This window comes from Ammospiza caudacuta, chromosome 24 (genome assembly GCF_027887145.1).
Source record: "Ammospiza caudacuta isolate bAmmCau1 chromosome 24, bAmmCau1.pri, whole genome shotgun sequence".
NCBI classification, from domain to species: Eukaryota; Metazoa; Chordata; class Aves; order Passeriformes; family Passerellidae; genus Ammospiza; species Ammospiza caudacuta.
This window is the reverse complement of record NC_080616.1, coordinates 8703369-8721932: the sequence shown is the minus strand read 5'-3', so window position 1 is coordinate 8721932 and position 18564 is coordinate 8703369. Positions and strand designations below refer to the sequence as shown.

Below are 18564 nucleotides of genomic sequence, written 5' to 3'. Positions count from 1 at the left end.
TAATGAATGAGCAACTGATTTCAAAGTCATCACAAGCCCATCAAAATAGAAAGCTCTATTCACTGGGCAGGTCTGTGAGCTAGAGGTAGTTAGGCTTGTACTTACCTCTTGCTCTTCATGAACCAATAAATCCTGTAAACAAAACCAGGATCTTTAGCCCACTCCTATTAAAGATTCTACAAGGATGATGGTTTTATTTGTGTTTAGAAGTTTAGATTTGAAATGGCCAGTTCAATGGATAAATAAAGACAGTTTAAGTAGTATTTCTTTACTCTTATTATTATTATTGGTATTAGTATTATCAGCTACTGGAAGAAACAAACCAGTAGTATCTATACTTAATTACTTCTATTTCCAGAAAATAATAAAGAAAAAGAACCAAACCAAAAAAAGTCACTTCCTACCTTTTGTATCTCAGGATGATGAATTTCTCTTGGGCTCTTCTCCAATTTATCAAGACTCATAGCACTGAAAGGCAAACAAAACAGTGCTTTATAGAAGGCCAAGTGCACATTTCAAGGCTGAACCACCAACTGATTGCAGTGACAGCAGTTACAAAATGAATCATTCCAAGGGCCTCTCTTAAATGGAATGTTTTGTGGAACTGCCATTTCTTTCCCAAAATACTAACTTCCAACACTTCCTAAACTTATTTTGTATTTTAAAAACAGAAATTAGTAAGACTCTGTGTGGAGATCAGGTTTATTTCCTTCTAATGCACAGAGCTCTGTTCCATCACCCTTCACTTTGGCTCTACACAGAATCATGGTGAGCTTTTTAGGAGGGCTCAATAACCAATTCTATTTCTCTCTTTTCCTAGTTCTCTCTCTTCTTCAATAATTCAAGGCAAGTCAAATGAAAAATGACAAGTTCAGCATCAAAGTCACACTTTTTCCCTTTGTCTGGTCAAGAACAGGCTCTAAATCCACTTATTGCTGCCTTCAATGATTAAGACTTGCAAAACCATTTTTACATGTTTTACAGGTTTATCATAAAACCCACAGAACGCAAGCTCTGAATTACAGGAAAAGGAACACAGGCAAATATCTAAACTGATTACTTATTTGAAAACACATACCTTAATTCAGATTTCACCCAGAATGTTTTTGTGGGACTCTAAGGGAGACATATTTTCTGAGTACCCTGTAAACGAGAAAAGCTAGCATAGATTACAGGACATACCCACTTTTTCTGCATATTCAAACAGAATTATTAATAAAAACAATTAAGTTAAAAAAGAAGGAAGAAAACCAAGGTAATTTTACTCAGCTATATTTACTGCCGATTTAGAGAAAAAAAAAAGTCACGGGTGCTGCAAAGAAAAAAAAAGCGAACCATAAACGCTTACAGTAGAATTTTAAAACAAGTGCTTGGATGAAAGAATCCCATGGTACGTGAAGTAGAAAAAAAGTGAAACCAGTATCAGACCTGCCTATTTTCTCACCATTGTACAAGAAAATCCTAAAAGCAGTATAAAGTCACTGCCTAAAACCGGTCATGGGATGTAACCAAGAACAATTTAGGCATTTGCTAATCTAGACAGAAACCTTTTCTGGATGCTAGTGTCAGATCACAAGTTTTGTCTTTCAGAAGCTCGACAATGCTGGAAAGCATTTTCCCTGGGGCTCGGGAGGGCAGGGGCGGAAGCGGGGACGAGTTTGCAGCTCGCACCTGGGCCATCCGAAGGGTACAGCCCGCCGGCTCCCCGCGCTGGGCATTCTCCCGGCCATCTCGGGCTTTACCGCTCAGCGCCGCTCCGTCCGTTTCCACGGCGGAAAGAGCCACGAGCACTAACGCGGGCAGCAGCCCCGTCACGCCGCCGATGTCGCAGCGCTCCCTGCTCGCAACGCCCGACACGCGGCGGAGCCGCCTCCGCCCGCAGCACCGGCAGCAGCCCGAGGGAGACGGCTGCGGCTCGGGGGCTCCTCCGGCGCCTCCGCCAGCCCGAGGGCGGCCGCCCCACCGGGACCGCGGGAGCGCCCGGCGCCGCTCGCCCGCGGCGGCTCCTGCAGCTCCCGGCCCGCGGCAGCAAAGCACCGCCTCGCCCTCCGCCGTCGGCGGGCGGCAGCGCCCCCGCCCCCGGCACCGCTGAGTGAGGCCGAGGAACCGGGCGGACGCTCCTTCCGCGCTGCTCAGCTCCGTGTGGGCGGCCGGACGGAGGCTTCGCCCGTCCAGCCTGGCTGCCGCGGCGCCGTCCCGCGCGGGAGAGGCGCCGCCAGCTGCCCGCGCACAGCCCCGCGCGGCCGCCTGGCACGCCAGCCACTCATGTGCCGTGTCGGCCGTTGCGTCACACGCCGCGCCGGCAGCAGGTCCTGCCGGGAGTTGTAGTCTCGGGCTCACAGCCACAGCTCCGTCCCCCGCCACCGGGAGCTGCAGTCCCTCCCGGGCATCAAACGGGTCCTTCGCCCCAGGGCGGGGAAGGACCTGAGGCAGCACCGCTCCTCCCGAATGCCCTCTCTTTTTCCCTCTAACTCCTTTTTCTTTTTTTGACCCCCTTTTTCACTCTTACTTCCTTTCCTTTCCTTTCCTTTCCTTTCCTTCTTTATTTTCTTTTTTCCTTTTCTTTCTTTCTTTCCCAGTGTTTCTAACTTGGTTTTCCTTTCTAGCTTTAGAAAAAAAAGCAGCAGTAGAAACTTTCAGCCTATCTGGGAGTAAAAAAAACCCAAAACTAAAATGATTTAAAGAAAACTCTGTACTCCCTGGGAGCCTGAAATTTTCTACATCTGCACGTGACATATAGCTTTTATTCGTTTTTCTAGATACTTTATATTTTATTCTTTATTTATACAGCGTCTCCTGCCGTCTGCTCGGGCGCACTGCAAGTACAGCGCCGTCTGCACCGACGAACCGCAGGCAGAGTGCCGCCTAATGACGTCACCGCATCGACATGGCGCTCAACGCCTTAGAAAGACCCCAAGGCGTAGCCGTCTTGCCAGCTGCCTGATAAAAATGCCGACACCGACCCCGCCCCCTAGAAACAATTTCACGCGACGCCGCCCGCTATGGGCGAACCGGGATGCCATCACCGCCACCGGCGAGGCGCGGAAGGCACACAGAAAGCGCCACAAACCGAAAAAAGCGGCTCGGAAAGCCGCCATCTTTGCTCGGCATCACGTGACTCGGACGGCAGTCCGCGACGGCCACGGCCCTGCCATGTTGTACGGAACCCCGTGACGGCCAGGGCACCGCCATCTTGTACGGCACAACTTTATGACAGTCGCGCTTTATGGCACTCGCTTTTATGGAACTTTTATGGCACTTCACTTCACAGGTTTTTATTTTTTCATTTATTTTAAATTAATTTTATTTTTTAAATTTTAAGTTATTTTTAATTTAATTTTTATTTTAAATTTTTCTATTTTTACAGCTTTTTATTATATTTTATTTGGTGCTGCCCAGAACAGCTCAAGCCGGTGATTGTGGTGGTGTTTGAGGGTCCCCAGGATGAGGGAAGAGATGAGAATCTTGACTCCACCTTTCAGAAGGCTGATTTATTATTTTATGATCTCTATTATATTAAAAGAAAATGAGATCTTAGAACTATACTAAAAGCTTGGTGGTGGGGGGAGAGAGGGATGGGGCGGGGCAGGCTGGGGAGGGGTAAAGGGCAGAGAGATGGATGGGGCAGGAGCAGGCTGGAAGTTCGAGTAGGGGTGAGGGGCTGAGAAGGGGACACGACAGAAGAGGGCTGAGGGGAGGAGGTAAGGCTTAGGAGGGGGCAACTCCATATCTCCCAGACCAAAGCTACAGCGAAGGAAAACTCTGGTTGCCCTGGCAGCACCAAACGCCTCCTGCAAACTGACAACAGGAACTGGCATTCAATTTTTAAACAGATTCTCAGTGTATGTATCAGAAGTTTTCCTTCTGCTTTATTGTTGTACAATATCCGGAATGCGCTGGCCTCATCATGTCATCCCATGCCATGCACAGAAAAACTGGATTAATGGGGCTGAATCCTGGCAGGTAGCACTGAAACCAGTAGGAACTGGTGTGGGACATCAAGCACTAAAGCCATACAAGAGCTGCAGCTGGTACTAAATTGTTTACAGCTATTTTCTACAGAAGGAAAAGTTGTGAGATATAAAAGGAGATAACAATTTTATATAGCAAAATGTACCAATAAACCTGCAGGACGAGTACTTCATCACTGTACTGTTTTGACAGGACTTAATTTAAGGTTCTTATACCATCTTTGCTGAACATTTGGTTTTTGAACGGGGGATCAAGGACTTCCAATGAGAAACTGCATTCATTTTCCAGAAGAGTAGCATGTTTGTGGGTAAAACCTGTGTGACACCCCTGAAAGCCAAGCAAGAACCTGGTTTAGACAGTGCAGAATCAACAGGCCATGAACTGGAATTTGTTTTTAATATCTATATAAAAAATAATGAGCGATTTACAGGTCTCTCTCTAGTCAGAACCTCAGAAGTCTGTATAAAGGTGCTGTACAATATATAAACATTTACACCCAGTACATCCATACATTGCGTAGCATTCCAAGGCCACATGGCTAAGTCTGATACAGGAAGTACAGATACAAGGTCTATGGAAGGAGAAACCACACACAGGTAAGACATTATCAGGTCACATGAACATATAGAAAAATAGAGGAGTTGATGGCAGGGAAATAATTTCAGTGGGACTAATTAATCTGGAATTAAAGGACTGGATTTTTCACTATACTCAGTGGTCAGGCCAAGTGCACACAGCTCAACATCAACCAACCTCTGGGGAAGAACACAGGGCAATATCTACACAGGCTACTTCAGAGTATTAAATATTTCACAGTCATATTCCACCCAGGGAGTATTTGTACGTGTTATGCTACATAGCAACCCTGGTGTCGAGCAGGTGAGCACAGTTCAGAGCTGCTTTAAAGCCTTTTGAATTCCCAAAGTCTTTGCTTAAAAGCTGTTTGAGCACTCAGCTGTACTCGTGAAAAATTCCACTCAGAACTGCCTCACTGTGCTTTGTTAGCCTTCAAAAACATTTAAAGGGTTTCAAAGCCAAAATGAGATATTCACTTGCAAAGAGCAAATCATGTTTGTATTTTAAGTAAGTAAAGCTCAATGATTTACTCTTCTTTCTCCAGCAAAGGGCCTTCTTTCACCAATTTTCTCCAGTCGTTAAAAATCTCAGATGTCAGGAAATAATCACTAGAACTGCAAATAAAATAAACCCCTTCCATTTCTATTGTTCTCACAGCTAAAAGACTGATGTGTCAGTAGGTTCTGGCGGTAACATCCCTCTTTAAAACATCTCTGCCAGCCCAAACCATAGATGGTGTGTCTCTTGTATCCTGTTTGTCACCAACGCTCCTTGATCACATATCCATAGTAAACAGGGGAGAGTTCTAAAATATACAGGCAAGACCTTCACTGAAAAAGCTGCTCTGGTAGCTGAGTCTGTCCTAAGGTAGGTTCTTACCTCTATAGAGGGGAAAAAAACCCAATTCCTAACTAGCATTAAATAGTTAAAGATGGGACTTCAGTATGAACTCCACACTGAGGCTGAGGGTGTCATGGTGCCACAAGTGAAACCAAAGGAATTGTGTTATTTAACAGAACTCAGAATTTTCTTTCTTCTCACGAATGTTTGCAACCCAAATCCCTGCGAATCAATGAACTAAAGTGATTCTGCTGTGTCAGAAAAAGCAAAATTACAAATTGTGTCAAATACATATACCAGGGTTTTGTATTAGGTATAAAAATTCCAGGAAACATATGAACTGAGCAGCATCAGCAGCTCATTTGCTGTCCTGGAACTGGTAGAACCAACTCACCTGTGTTCTCCCTGACCCAGCAAGAACACGTGGGTTTCCTGAGGTAAACATGCAACCCACTCTAGAGAAAACACCGAAACCTGCCTTGTCACTGACTGGAATCCATGTGGGAAGGGTTAGATTGACTGGATTCAGTAGATAGCTTGGCACAACAACAGGAAGTGAGTCAGGATCACATCGGCAATAGAGGCATTAAATAACTTTGTTCAGAGTTCACAATACTCGGGGAAGCTGCAGCAGTGCAACACTGGGAGCAGCAGACATGGCCTGCAAGGGACATGGGGACAGCAGCTCAGGAAGAGTTTCACTGAAGCAATCTGAAAGTCCTTCATGGAGCTTAGATAATTTACGAACAAAGCAAATACTTCCCCCCAACAACCAGTTTCTGAGGAAGGAAAAAAAAAAAAAAAAAAAAAGACAACTGTGTGAGAAAAACCAATGCTTTAAATTACTCTTACTGGAAAATTGATCAAAACATGTTTGTTCTCAAAAAAAACCCAGCGTCTCTCAGTCAGTCACACCCATTTTCCAGGCACCCCTGCTGCTGGGGTGCCCTTACTGCCACTGGGGACCCTCCATGGCCCGGGAGTTATCAGTATTTTCCTTACTGGAGAATTCTTCTTGGATTGGGAAGTTCCATCTTTGGTTTCACTGGGCAGCTCCATGTGTCTCTCTCCATGGTGTCTGTTCAGCATAAGAGCTTCTTGTGTTTCCACCCTCCTTTGTTTCTCCATGGAAAGCAGTGGGATATTGGAAAGGCTAGAGGTTTTGAATCTGCTGGAACTTGTGTCTCCAGAGCTGGACTTGGTTAATAAATCATCCTCAGAGGCATTTTTCCTGGAGTCCCTAAAGGGAAGGTTATTCCCACCAAACAATGGATAATGTTGGTCTGCAGAACACCCTTCTGTCTTTCCTGGGATCTTCTGCTTCATTTCTTTCCTGGTGACTTCTGGTTTACCATTCCCACCTTTCAACTGCTCAACAGAACAGGATGTTTGGATCCTTCCCACTGTTTCTGTGCTTCCTGGCTTGCCATGATGCCTTTGGGGACTTGCTGACCTTCCTCGATTTCCATAGGAAGACTCCTTTTTGTCACTATTCTTCATCCCTTTTCCTGTGGTTTTACTCTCACTCCTGGAACTGTCAGATTTACATGAGAGATTGTTTTTCTCAGGATCCCCTTTCCCAGGGCTGTGGAATCCCATGTGAGGGTATCCTTCAGCAGCCCCTGACTTTGCTGGACTGGCAGATCTGCCCCTTCTGGTCCTTGCTTCTGAACTACGTTGAATGATTCCAAACCCAGGACTTGAGGGACATTCCCATCTGTTCTTTGTTCTCTGGGGAGAAGACTGAGGCTTCCTCTCACACAGGTTTTCAGTTAAAGTGCTTATCTTGTCAGGCACAGTGAGTTCTGCTTGTTCCAGTTCCTCAGACAGCTGAACTCCGGTTGAAGCTTCTCCTGGTACTGCTAAATAACACATTTCAGATGGGAAAGCAGAATGGGAAGATGAAGATAATAATGGTGACTGTTCTTCATGTATTACATTTGATGAAGCAGGATTGTAGCTATCCCAATCACCTGGAAGCAAACGGCAAGAGATTTGATTAAACACACAAAAAGTAATCATTGGCAAACTACTGAGTTCAATTCAAAAAACATTATGGAGTAGCATACTTTCAAAGCTTTATTTAGCCAGCCTTCTGTATTGTGCTGTTCTACAACAATCCTGAGGATGTGATTTTAGAATAAAATATCTAGTACTCAGAATGCCGGATCCCTGCAGGACTGACACGGTCTTGAATCAAAACAATTTTAAAGCCTACAAAGCAAAATTTCAAATTAAAAAGTCCCTGACCTACACTATTTAATAACAAACTAGAACTGTTATGCCTCAAGAAATCTGAAACAGTGAAAAGTTGGGGTTATTCATAGCTTTGCACTTTAAAAATAGGAGGAGATGAAACAAGACATGCAGATTTACCAAGTCTTTAAGGAAAAACCAAGAAAAGCACTGAAAGCCCTTAATGTTGCTCAGGTTTCACGTAGGGACACAGACTGGAAGGAGCCAAACCTGAAGGAGGAAGAGAAAAAGCCCAGAAGTACATACCAAAAAAAATCACAGAGTACAGCAAGCAAGACTTCAATCAGAAATGTGGGATTAACAGCAAGGCAAGAGGCCATAAACCCTTCCCCCTGCCACCATTTCCTTCACCTATCCCAGGCCCCACTCTAGACAGAGGGCTGGCCTGGACATGCTCCAGAGGTTCCCTTTTGTCTGATTCTGTTTCTACCTCAAGCTCAGGGAATTTCTGTGACCGGCAGGGCCAGCAGTGATGCTCAGGACCCTTTTCTAGCTCTCGAGAGGAAAGCAATTGAGATGGTTCTGAGCAGATTTTACCCTTTGAGTGAATGCCAGTAAGTAATGCTAGTGACTGAACACACAAAGTATTTGGTAGCTCAAGCTGTGTGTTTGGAATTTTGAAAGGATAAGCTTAGCATTGGTCACTGTGACTGAAAAACTCCTTATCAGAAAAAGTGACCCTACAATTTAGGAAGTTTAGCCATCAGCACCTTGGTGTCAGCATGAGGGCTTACAAAGAATAAGGAAGTTATATGTTCTTTGCTTTAAAATGCTGCTGCTGCCACTACCACAAGTCTCTGACACAAGTCTTGGGACTGCATTAGACACAAATTCACCAGTTCTGAACTCTGTGGGTCCTGCAAACATTTGCTCTGCTGTCCTTCCTGGGGTTTTTTTTGGCCTACAAAGCTGTGGTTTCCTTTTGTAGACACAGAAATCACCTTGAATCAAACTTTGGAGAGTAAAGTTGTCCCTTTCCTGCTTCCTGAAGTTTTGACTTTGAAAAACAAAGCATTTCATAACTTAGAAGGCTAAAACCAGAAGTAAATACGTACAGAAACAAACTTTTAACAATACTGTAGCACGGAGAATTTTCATTTAAATTAAAAGGCAATCAGGGTTAATCATCATATTTTTATAGAAAAATTGGATTAGCTTGGACAGAGCTGAGAAGCTAATTAGAAATATGGAATAATTTCAGATTGTGCAATACTCCTACGTACCGTCATGTGTTAATTCTACCCCAAATATTCCTTGTATTTGAAAATAGATATTTTATTTTTCAATTTTTGTATTTTAATTTTCAATTTAATTCAATAATAAATGCACAGTTATCACAAAGGCAACTGCCAACTACTGCAGTGAACAAGCAGCAGAATCTCCTTATCCCACTTTACTTCCCTGCCTTGCACCCTTCAAAACCAAACAGCCCTTGAGACAACATACTGTGATCTGGTATCAGTCCAGTCCCTGGTCTCAGCAGCAGCAAAACTTTATTTCCTCCAGCCTGAATCAGCTCAATGGCTCGTGTGTGAGTGATTCCTTGGGTAGGCTCTCCATTAATTTCCACAATTTGGTCACCAACCTGAGGAAACAAGGGCAGCAGATTAGTTTTTGGGAATCTCTGACACTGTGAACTGGTTTCTAATTCAGAGAGAAAAAGTAACAGAGGCAGATGCTTCTGTTTTCCTTCTCGTGCTAAAATCCAGTGGGCATTAGTGACACCATTCCATGGATTACAAGCAGAATGTCACCCTAGGGTCTGGGGGTTCAGAGGTGCACAGAGGTTGTCTGTTCAGGAAAGATTCCAGAGATCTTAACTACATCTTCTATTTATTTACAAGTGATGAGGCAGATACAGGATGTGCTTGAATACATTTTCAATGATCCTGGATCATGCTGTGGAGATAGCACATGGATCAACCACATCACACACGCCTGAGGTCACCTTATGCAGGAGAGGACACAGCACCTTCCCTATACCCACTGCCAAGCTGAACACCACGCAAGCGGATTTGACGTAGGGAAAGGAATTGTTATTTTCGGTTGATCAGATCAGTGATGACGTCTCAAGAGCCAGTAAACAATTCTCACAGGTACCAGGCAGGTAATTTCAGCCAGCGCTAATTTCCCTGGCTGCTGGAAAGGGGCTGGAATAGCATACCCCAAAAATAGTTCTCTATTAGGCAAAACTGAGAAGGGAAATGGGGGGAAAAAAGGGATCGGGAGCCTATCTGGCACTGCACACAGCAGCCAACAGATGTCACTGGTGTGTAACATTAGCAGCTTAAAGAGGCTTCCTGGCCTCTTTTGAAGTCACTCTGCAAAAGGAGGTCACTGCTGGCTCTTCATGGACAGGCTGGGTCTGAGACACATCGGGACAGTTCAGCTAGCTGGATGAGAAGTTCCTCCTCACACTGTTGAAGTACAACCAGAAAGAGACACCACATCCAGATGACAAGAAATTAAAAATGTGAATAACCTCAGGCTGGGCGAGCTCAGCCCATCGTGCTCTGGGCTGGGCTGGGGACTTGGCACATGCCAGCACTGGGAGGAGCATAGTGTCGAGGATGGGAAGATCAAAGATGTGGCTCGGCACAAGACACCCAGACAATCCCATCCTGTGCCTGAAAGCATTGTCCAAGCACTCCTTGAACTCCCGCAGCCTTGGAGTTGTGACCATTCCCTGGGTAGCCTGTTCCAATGCCAGACCACTCTCAGAGGGAAGAACCTTTTCCCAATATCTAACATAACCCTCCCCTGACACAGCTCCAGCCATTCCTCCAGGGCCTGACACTGGTCCTGTCTCTCAGGAGGAAGCTGCAGACCCTGGTGAGGTCTGACCTCTGGCTCTTCTTCTCTGGGCTGAACAATTTTTTTGGTTGCTTTGCCCAAAAAGCAAAGCCCTGGAGCTCAATGTGACATCACCTGAAGGAGGACAATGAGAAAAAAATATGAGCACTGAATGCTAAACTTGTGCTGTCTCTCAAGCAAGTGGGGGAAAATACTAATTACTGTGAAGAACAGGATAAGAGAAGTTAGGAATACTAAGAATTCCACATCCATTTAAGCCTTGCAGCAAGTATCTGTGCCAGCCCCATTCTGCAAATAGAGGACAAAGAGAGGCAGAGCCTCGTGCCAGCAACAGGGAAGCACAAGGACTGCAAGGGATGGCATCTCATGGGCACCTGGCTCACCTTGATGCTTCAGTCTCTGAAAATCCAACCCTGGGCAGCAGCCACAGAGTCTCACTTACCATTGTTCCTTCTGTTGCATCCATGTACTTTGCTTTTACTACAATATTTCAGAGTGAATTCCTTACACAAAGGCAAGAATTAACATAATATTTGGGGAAAAAATCAGGACTGTGTCTCCAGAAATGGCATAGAACAGCCACAGCACAATGTACACACAAACATTCCTCAAAACTTAACTGACTTGGACAGTGATTCTCCTCCCAGCTCTCTGGTGCACTGTGCAATCTCTTCTTGGGGCTCCTAAAATACCCGTGAATACCTGCTACTGTAACCCCAGCAAAGCAGACAATTCCTTTGGGACGGCCAGAGCTGTTCGTGGTTGTCTCATCTAAAAGCCCATGGCCAGCTTTGCCCTTTTTCCAGGGACAGCTGGAAGAAGGGCAAAGGCTCAGATGCTGTTCTGGGACCCTGTGCTTGTGAAAATCCAAGTTTGTTGCCACTCTGGATAAATTAATGTATCAACTGCATCAACAAATTGATTGGAGAAGCGCAACCTACGTGGACTCTCCCATCCTTGACTGCCGGCCCATCCTCAGCCAGACGGAGGATGAATAAGCCCATGTTGTATTCCTTTCCTCCTCGGAGGCTGAATCCAAACCCTCGAGGGCCCCTTTCCAACTCCACTGGGAAACAGCCAGCATTCTGTGCAGGAAGTCACAGGGGGGGAAAAAAAAAAAGAGAGAGATGAGGACCTGTAGGCAGATTTAACCTTCTGTTTTTCTAGAAAAATATCACAATATTTCTATATTTTGAGCATTTAAACAGCATTCATCCCAACTCAGGGATGACTCAGGGTAATGGTTTTAATCCAAGTCCAAACATTCAGAACATCTTTCCTTCTAAGTCTGAGATAGGCACAAAATTCTTGAAGAAACTTTGCCAAAGGGTCTATAGTCACTCCATTACAAGCATTTTGCGTTTCTTTCATAGCTATAATGAGTGTTCAACTACCCATAGGAGATAATCACATTGGAAACATGAGCAAAAACATTCTGTGAAAGACTTCAGTATATTTTTATACACAACTGTTCTACCTGTATCCTACAGGGAAATGTTTTAACATTCTGCTTTTGAGAACTCTGTGGTAATGCCTCTAGAGCACCTTGATGGATGAGTATTCCCTGTGTCTCCACACCCTCTAGATGGATTCTTGTACCTGGGAATGACGGCTGCCAACACCTGAAGCAGCATCCAACTGTGCCATGTGCTTGTGCTCAGGCCAGGACAGCCGGTAACTATTAGAAACTTCTTTTCCAGCTTCACCTTCTGTAGCTCCCCTACGGAAAGGTGAAAGGACGTGGATGTTGCCTTCACATTAATCCCTCTGGCCAAGCTTTTCCCACCATTCCCAGCCCCTTTTTCCCAACCTGTCAGGGTTGATCGGTGCCAATCCCAGTGGTCGGTGCTGTGGGGCTGGGCTCTGCCTGGCCGAGTTTGTTCCTGATGGAGGACCACGTTGCTCTAGAATCCAAACAAAATCAACAGTCACAACTTCACAAATCTGCAGCCAGGACAATGGTCACCACCGGTGCTGGGGGCTACTGCTCCCAAGGAACTGCAGCCACAACACCTTGAACCAAGCTCATGTGGGCACAATGGAGAGAGGATTTTCCAAGCCAGGGACACAAGTACAGCTCATCAGTTCCATGGAATACATTCTTAGGAATTCTAGTCTTTATTTTTATTCTTTTACTCTGCTTTTCCTCTGGAAATACCAACACAATTGTATGGATCCTGACATGAACAGAAGGGTTTTAGCCTGTTAGCAACTTAATAAATGCCAGAGGGGATCAGGGCTGATTAGATCCATTGAATTGGTTCAGATATTCATTATCATAAGATTTTTTAAGAGATGAAGAACAATGTCCATTTGAGAAATACCCCTCTTTAAGGTAAGGGAATGAGGATCTGCAAGAGAAATGGGGATTTAGAGGTGAAGGCCCCATCAAATAAAGGGAAATTGCCAACTCATTTAAGGCACAACAGTTTTCCATTGCCCAGCTCCAGGTAAGGAACTGGTCTCTTGGGAGAAGGAGTTTACTGGCAGGCAATCAAGAGGAATGTTAAAATCTTTTGCCTTCTCCCAAAAGCTAAGTGAAAAAAAAGGTTTTGATAAAACCATTTAAAATAACTTCCTATTATTTTTCCCTCCAGGGAAAATACTGTTAGTGTGCACTTTACAAACATCCAGTGCATTTCTGGAAAAAGCCCCATGTTTCAGGATACAAAACTGACACTCTCACTTAAGAATAAAGAACCACAGCCTATGCAAAAAGCTGCCTCTTAGCTGGAACCTGAATGGCAAGCAGTGGCCCAAGATGGACTTCTGTGCTGAAATACAAACTATTAACTCCTTTTCCCTGAAAGGGTTAGAAAGCAATCATTAATTCCCAGCACCAGAACTAGAGACATTCCAGCCCCATTAGATGCAGCACATCACTGCATTTCTTAATTAAGAACAAACAAATTCCACTAAAATACAAAAAAGTGCTCAAGAATGTTAAGGGGAGAGAAATTTAAAGCATATTACACTGAATTTCTCAGGTATGTGAGACCTCCCGAGCCCTCCACACATCTGCTTGATGCTGTTCTCATGACATGCCTTAAAGAGGTTTTTCTCTAGAGACAAAATGTCAACTTTTACTCCTCAGATTTTTAATTTAGAAGCATGGGCAAGAAAAACGCCATCTGTTTGTACAAATCCTGCAGCCCTCTCTGCAGCCTCCTCTCGTGTGTTCCCAAATAATACATGACAAAAGCTGACAGGCTTCTGCTTTTGTGAAAAATGTTAAAGAATTTCTTCTGGCGCATGAAGGGAATTCATTTAATCCCATGAAAAGCAAAGATCACAGGCCTGTGAAAGCCTAGGGGCAGGGAAGGGGACCAGGCAGAGGTTTTGTTGCCACTCTCAGAGGACAAAGCTAGGGAACAGCAAACTCTATCAGGGTTTCTGCCTTGCGAGGCTCAACAGCTTCCAGCAAAAAGGGCATTTTGTGTTTTTGGAGCTGTATCCTGGATTTTCCTGGGTGTGAAGCAGCCTTGTGAGGCTCAGCTCTGTCCCTGAGTGTCTGAAGCCTCGATTCGCCCACATCCATGCTGGATTCCCCCACTACACAGGGCTCTACTGGGAGCTAAACTCTTATTTCTTCAGCTACATCGAGGGGAATTTTAAAGTGGAGATATATTCCCACTCCAGTGGGACCAGTTCTGCTTCTTTCTCCTTCACTGTCACAAAATTCTTTACATCTCAAACACGCCAACTCCAGCTCCTCTGAGCCACAGATTTTTTCTGACTGATCTTTTCTCTGGTTTTACCACCTGCTACTGAGGGGTTCTTTCCTCTCTTTGTTGAGTCTCCCCAGGTTGTGTTTTCTCTGTATTTTGGCTCCAAATCTGTAATTGAGGCAGTGGGAAAGGTTTTTACACAAAGTCCATGCAAGGTCATACACAAATAATGGGTAGAAATATGATATTCAGAAAATTTATTTTGAAAACAAGTGGAAGGTGTTCCTGTCCATGGCAGCCCCATGGGCTTTCAGGTCCTTCCAACCCAAATCAGTCTGTATTTGATGACTAAAAGCTGCAGAGAAAACAGATCTAATTCAACCAACTCAAACTTCAGTTGCTTTATAAACATCACCCATGGCAACTGCTTTGAAGTGTGTCCCTTCAAACTGGAATGAACCAGATTTGATAAAAATAAAAATCTTAATAGAAAAATAACAACTTATAGAGGTCTCTCTACTTCAAGCATTAACAAAAAGGAATATTAGGTCTTTGAAATTCTGCGTTACAGGCTGAGATGGCATGTTAAATATTTGCAATGAACGTGAAATTAGAGAATCATCTGCTGGCTTTATTCACAGCCTGGCTCTACCTAAGTCTTATTTCAAAGGTGAAGAAAGTCAACTTCCTGACAAAATAATGATATGGACTTAATTAAGCAGCATTCAAGAAAAATGCAGGGCAGGAAAACAGCTTTTCTCTCCAAATTACTGGATTCTATATATTTACATTTTTGTTTGGAAACAATATCACAGTGCATGCAGTGTTACATGGGAGCTGTCATTAAGTCACAGTCTCCGAAGATGGGACTTTGCAGTGCCTAGGAGTAACTTTGCTGCTTAGGTGACACAGCAGGTTTTGTAGGTGCAAGATTGGCAGGAAAACCCTGCCAAGGCTTTTTTCCCGTGTGGTGGGATGTGACCCTTTTCCAAAGGGGAGCTTTAGCAGACAGAACTGCAGCATGTTTCTGCTGCAGGGATGCAGCATTAGGGAATTTGTGTGTTTTAACATGGGAGAAAGCAAAAACTCATGGTTTAAATGGAGAGATTTGGAAAGCAGGAGTCCCTGTGGCCTTAGAGCAGGGACAGAGCATCCTGGCAGCACTGGCCTCATTGGGAAGAGAGCTCTGGCAGGACCTGCAGCAGCAGGAGCTGGGCCCCTGAGCTGAGGAGAGATTTTCTTGCTAAGCATGATCCTGTGGCGGCTGCAGCCCCCTGAGGGGTCATTTCTCTTTGGCCGGAGAATACAAGGTCCAGACAGGATGTTTCTATGTTAGCAGCATTTTCTGTCTCTCACACATGAGAATTTCTCTCACTCTTCATTGCATTGTTACTAATTTTAGCCCCTTATTGGGTACAAGCACCTTACTGTGGCAGCTCCTCTCTCTATCCCACCTGCCTTTAGCTCTTCCAGAGCAAACACATGAGCTTCCAACTTATTCAACTTCCAGGACTTGATGATCCCCATGGGTCCCACTCAACTCAGGATATTCTAAGATTTACTCCCCTAAATTTCCAAACATCTTCAAATGCTCCATTTAAGCCAATAAACTTCAGCAGTGATAAATACCCAACTTTGATAGTGTGGTGGCACCTTCCTTACCTTCCTCAGCCACCACTGTGAGGGTCACCACGTTGCCTGCATCTTTGATGAGTTGCACAATGCTGTCATGGGAGAGCTCCACAATGGACTGGCTGTTTACTGCTGAGATTCTATCACCCACTTTCAGCTTCCCACACTGGTCAGCCGGGCTTCCCTCGATAACCCGCCCGATCTTGTGAGGAATCACTAAGAAACAAGAACAGGCACAGCAACACTGTAAGTATTCACAAAATTATGGAATATCCTGAGCGGGAAGGGATCCACAAGGATGAAAATCCAAATCCTGGCCCTGCACAGGGCAGTCTCAAGAATTCTACCATGTGCACAGCAGATAAGCATCACATAGACCCAGAACTGCCAGTCACAGAATCACAAAATATGCTGAGTTGGAGGGACGCACAAGGATCATCAACTCCTGGCACTGCAGAGGACATCCCAAAATCCAAACAAATCCCATCTTATGCCTGAAGAGTGTTGTCCAAACACTGCTTTAGCTCTGGCAGCCTTGGGCCTGTGACTGCTTCTTGAGGAGCCTGTTCAGTGCCTCACCACCTCCTGGGCAAAGAAGCTTTTCCTAATATTCAACCCAACTCTCCTCTGGCACAGCTCCAGCTGTTCTCTTGGTCCTGTCACTGGTCACCACAGAGCAAAGATCAGTGTTTGTCCCTCCTCTCCTGCTCCAAAGGGTGAAACTGCTTGTACAGGACACACCTGCAAATAACGAGGAATGCTTCACTGTGAGTGAATGGAGATGCCAACCACACAGCATGGCCTTGTCACGTACAGGGTGCTGTGCCTGAAGGAAAATGGGAAAGAAATGGATCATATTTGCAAAGGGATGAGTGAGAATGTATGTCCCTGGAGTGCACCAGAACAGTTGGTTTTACCATATATAGTGTAGTTTTCCATTTCATGCATCGACCCTGACAGACAGTGTGGGCTCAGAGAGACTTACGGCCATCCACTGTAACAGAGACATCCAGATGCATGGGCAAGCTCTTCCTACTTGCAAACAAAAATTAACCCTTAACACACTTTAAAAATATATCAAACTTCTCCTACTGGGGACTGATTCTCCTGCCGGCGACTGATTCAGTTAGGGGAGGACCTGAGCAGGGAGCCTGTGCAAGACCAGCAAGGTGCTACATCAGATTTGCATAGACCTGACTGCTTTTCCTGGTCTCTGAGATGAATATGCACTTGTAATAATTGTCTCAAATTTCCTCCAACTCTCCTGCCTTGGTTCCCTCAGTTCACCGCAGAGCGACACCATGCCCTGCACAGACTCCTCCAGAAACCAAAGCTTTGGGGCCAGAACAGACAGACTGGAGAACAGAAGAAATGTTCTGAGAAGTAGAAGGCAAAAAGTTTGATTTCAGTCCTTTTCCCAGAGACGAACGCAGAGGCAGAACTAAAGACAACTATGCCTGAGCCGCGTCAATATCTCACAACTGCAATACCAGACCAGACTACTTTTTCATTTTGATGATCTTTCTAGACAAACACACTCAAAGACAGTAACAAGTTCATAGTTTTCCACCAAATACTGTACACTGTACTTCCTCAGATCTCCAGAATAAGAATTTTTACCTGATTAGGTAATATAAAGCCACAGTTGAAATTATGCTTCCATTAAAATGCCAATGAATTAATGCAACATCACTGGAGCCTGACAAATATCTACATCCCAAATGCTGCCCTGGGACAAGTGCACACTCTTGGGTGAGATATAAATTCCCTTTTCCGCATTTCTGTCACAGTTGGGTGAACAAGAGCGTAAGTATAAAGAAAGACATACCAACACTCAACTGGCTGGGCTGTGCCAGTGTGAGTGAAAGCTGACTATGAGGGAAACACCAGCACTGCACAGGAAGAGATATCCGTGGAGAAGCCCCAGCGAGGTTAAGCAGAGGCAGAGCCACCAGGACATGGCACTTACCCCCAGGAGGAGGTTTGGTCTTGGAAGTGAGGATGACAAAGCCAAATCCTTCGTTCTCCTTCCGCTGCAGACGGACGTCGTAGACCTCCGGGCATGGCTGGTTGGCAAAGTCGACACGGTTCAGCCGAGGAGAGCCGTTCTGTGTCAGGACAGGCTGCGGCTCCTCCTCCTCTGCCTGCTTTTCCCCTTGCAGGGAACAGACAAACAACAAATAAGGTACAAATCACACAAAGCAACTTCAGCACAACCCTGAAGCTCAGTTGTCAGTACCAGCATGAGGTGGCAACAGCAGTTACTAATCAGAGCAGGGGGCCCTTGTCAGCTGTAAATCCCACCCCAGCTTTGTCATTCATGTAGTCACAGACTAATCTTCTCTAAAGTGTTGATCTGGACACTGGTCTAAAACTGCAGCATCTCAAGATCTTGCTCTGAAACAGCTCTAGTTTGAATACAGTTAATCTTCCTACACTCTAATGCTAAAAGACTTGAGAATACAGCATATAGAAGGTGCCCCTGCCCACGGCAGGGTGTGGGAAGAAATGTGTTTTAAGGTCCCTTCCAACCCAAACCATTCTGGGATGTTGAGAAAACAGACCGCATTATCATGCAATTTCCATAGCACTAATGGCTGTTCTAACTGCTACCTGCAAAAAGGTTTGAAGAAACCACTCCTGCATCATAACTTTCAGAGCCTTACCTGTGTCAGCAGTGCAAGCTAGCGAGCAACAGAGTCCAAGCCTCTTAAATTCTGCTTTTCCCCATTTAAGAGTTATAGCTCACCTTCCTCAATCTCAGGCTGCTCGGCCCCAGTGCAGTAATTAAGTTCCAGAGCAACTT

At 45.0% G+C, this 18564-nt stretch overlaps 1 protein-coding gene and 1 long non-coding RNA gene across 5 annotated transcripts in view; both read right to left on the bottom strand.

The window, feature by feature from the left end:
* Window positions 1–404: 404 nt before the first annotated feature.
* On the bottom strand, window positions 405–2074 carry LOC131567759 (uncharacterized). Its single transcript, XR_009275661.1, has 3 exons — window positions 1672–2074; window positions 1079–1143; window positions 405–468 (listed from the first exon to the last, which is right to left on the bottom strand). It is a non-coding gene; the product is annotated as an uncharacterized LOC131567759 (long non-coding RNA).
* Window positions 2075–6224: 4150 nt separating this feature from the next.
* The window catches only part of MAGI3 (membrane associated guanylate kinase, WW and PDZ domain containing 3), a 55552-nt gene continuing 43212 nt past the window's right edge, over window positions 6225–18564 (bottom strand). For 3 of the 4 annotated variants that reach the window (XM_058819240.1, XM_058819241.1, XM_058819243.1), the window contains 7 exons: window positions 17728–17913; window positions 15789–15974; window positions 12269–12362; window positions 12058–12178; window positions 11400–11543; window positions 9091–9229; window positions 6225–7361 (listed from right to left, as the gene is read on the bottom strand). In XM_058819240.1, coding sequence (XP_058675223.1) covers window positions 6298–7361; window positions 9091–9229; window positions 11400–11543; window positions 12058–12178; window positions 12269–12362; window positions 15789–15974; window positions 17728–17913 — 1934 coding nt within the window. In that variant the 3' untranslated portion in view covers window positions 6225–6297. Of the gene's footprint in view, window positions 7362–7764; window positions 7855–9090; window positions 9230–11399; window positions 11544–12057; window positions 12179–12268; window positions 12363–15788; window positions 15975–17727; window positions 17914–18564 lie in introns of all 4 variants that reach the window. The other variant, XM_058819242.1, reaches the window with a different exon arrangement.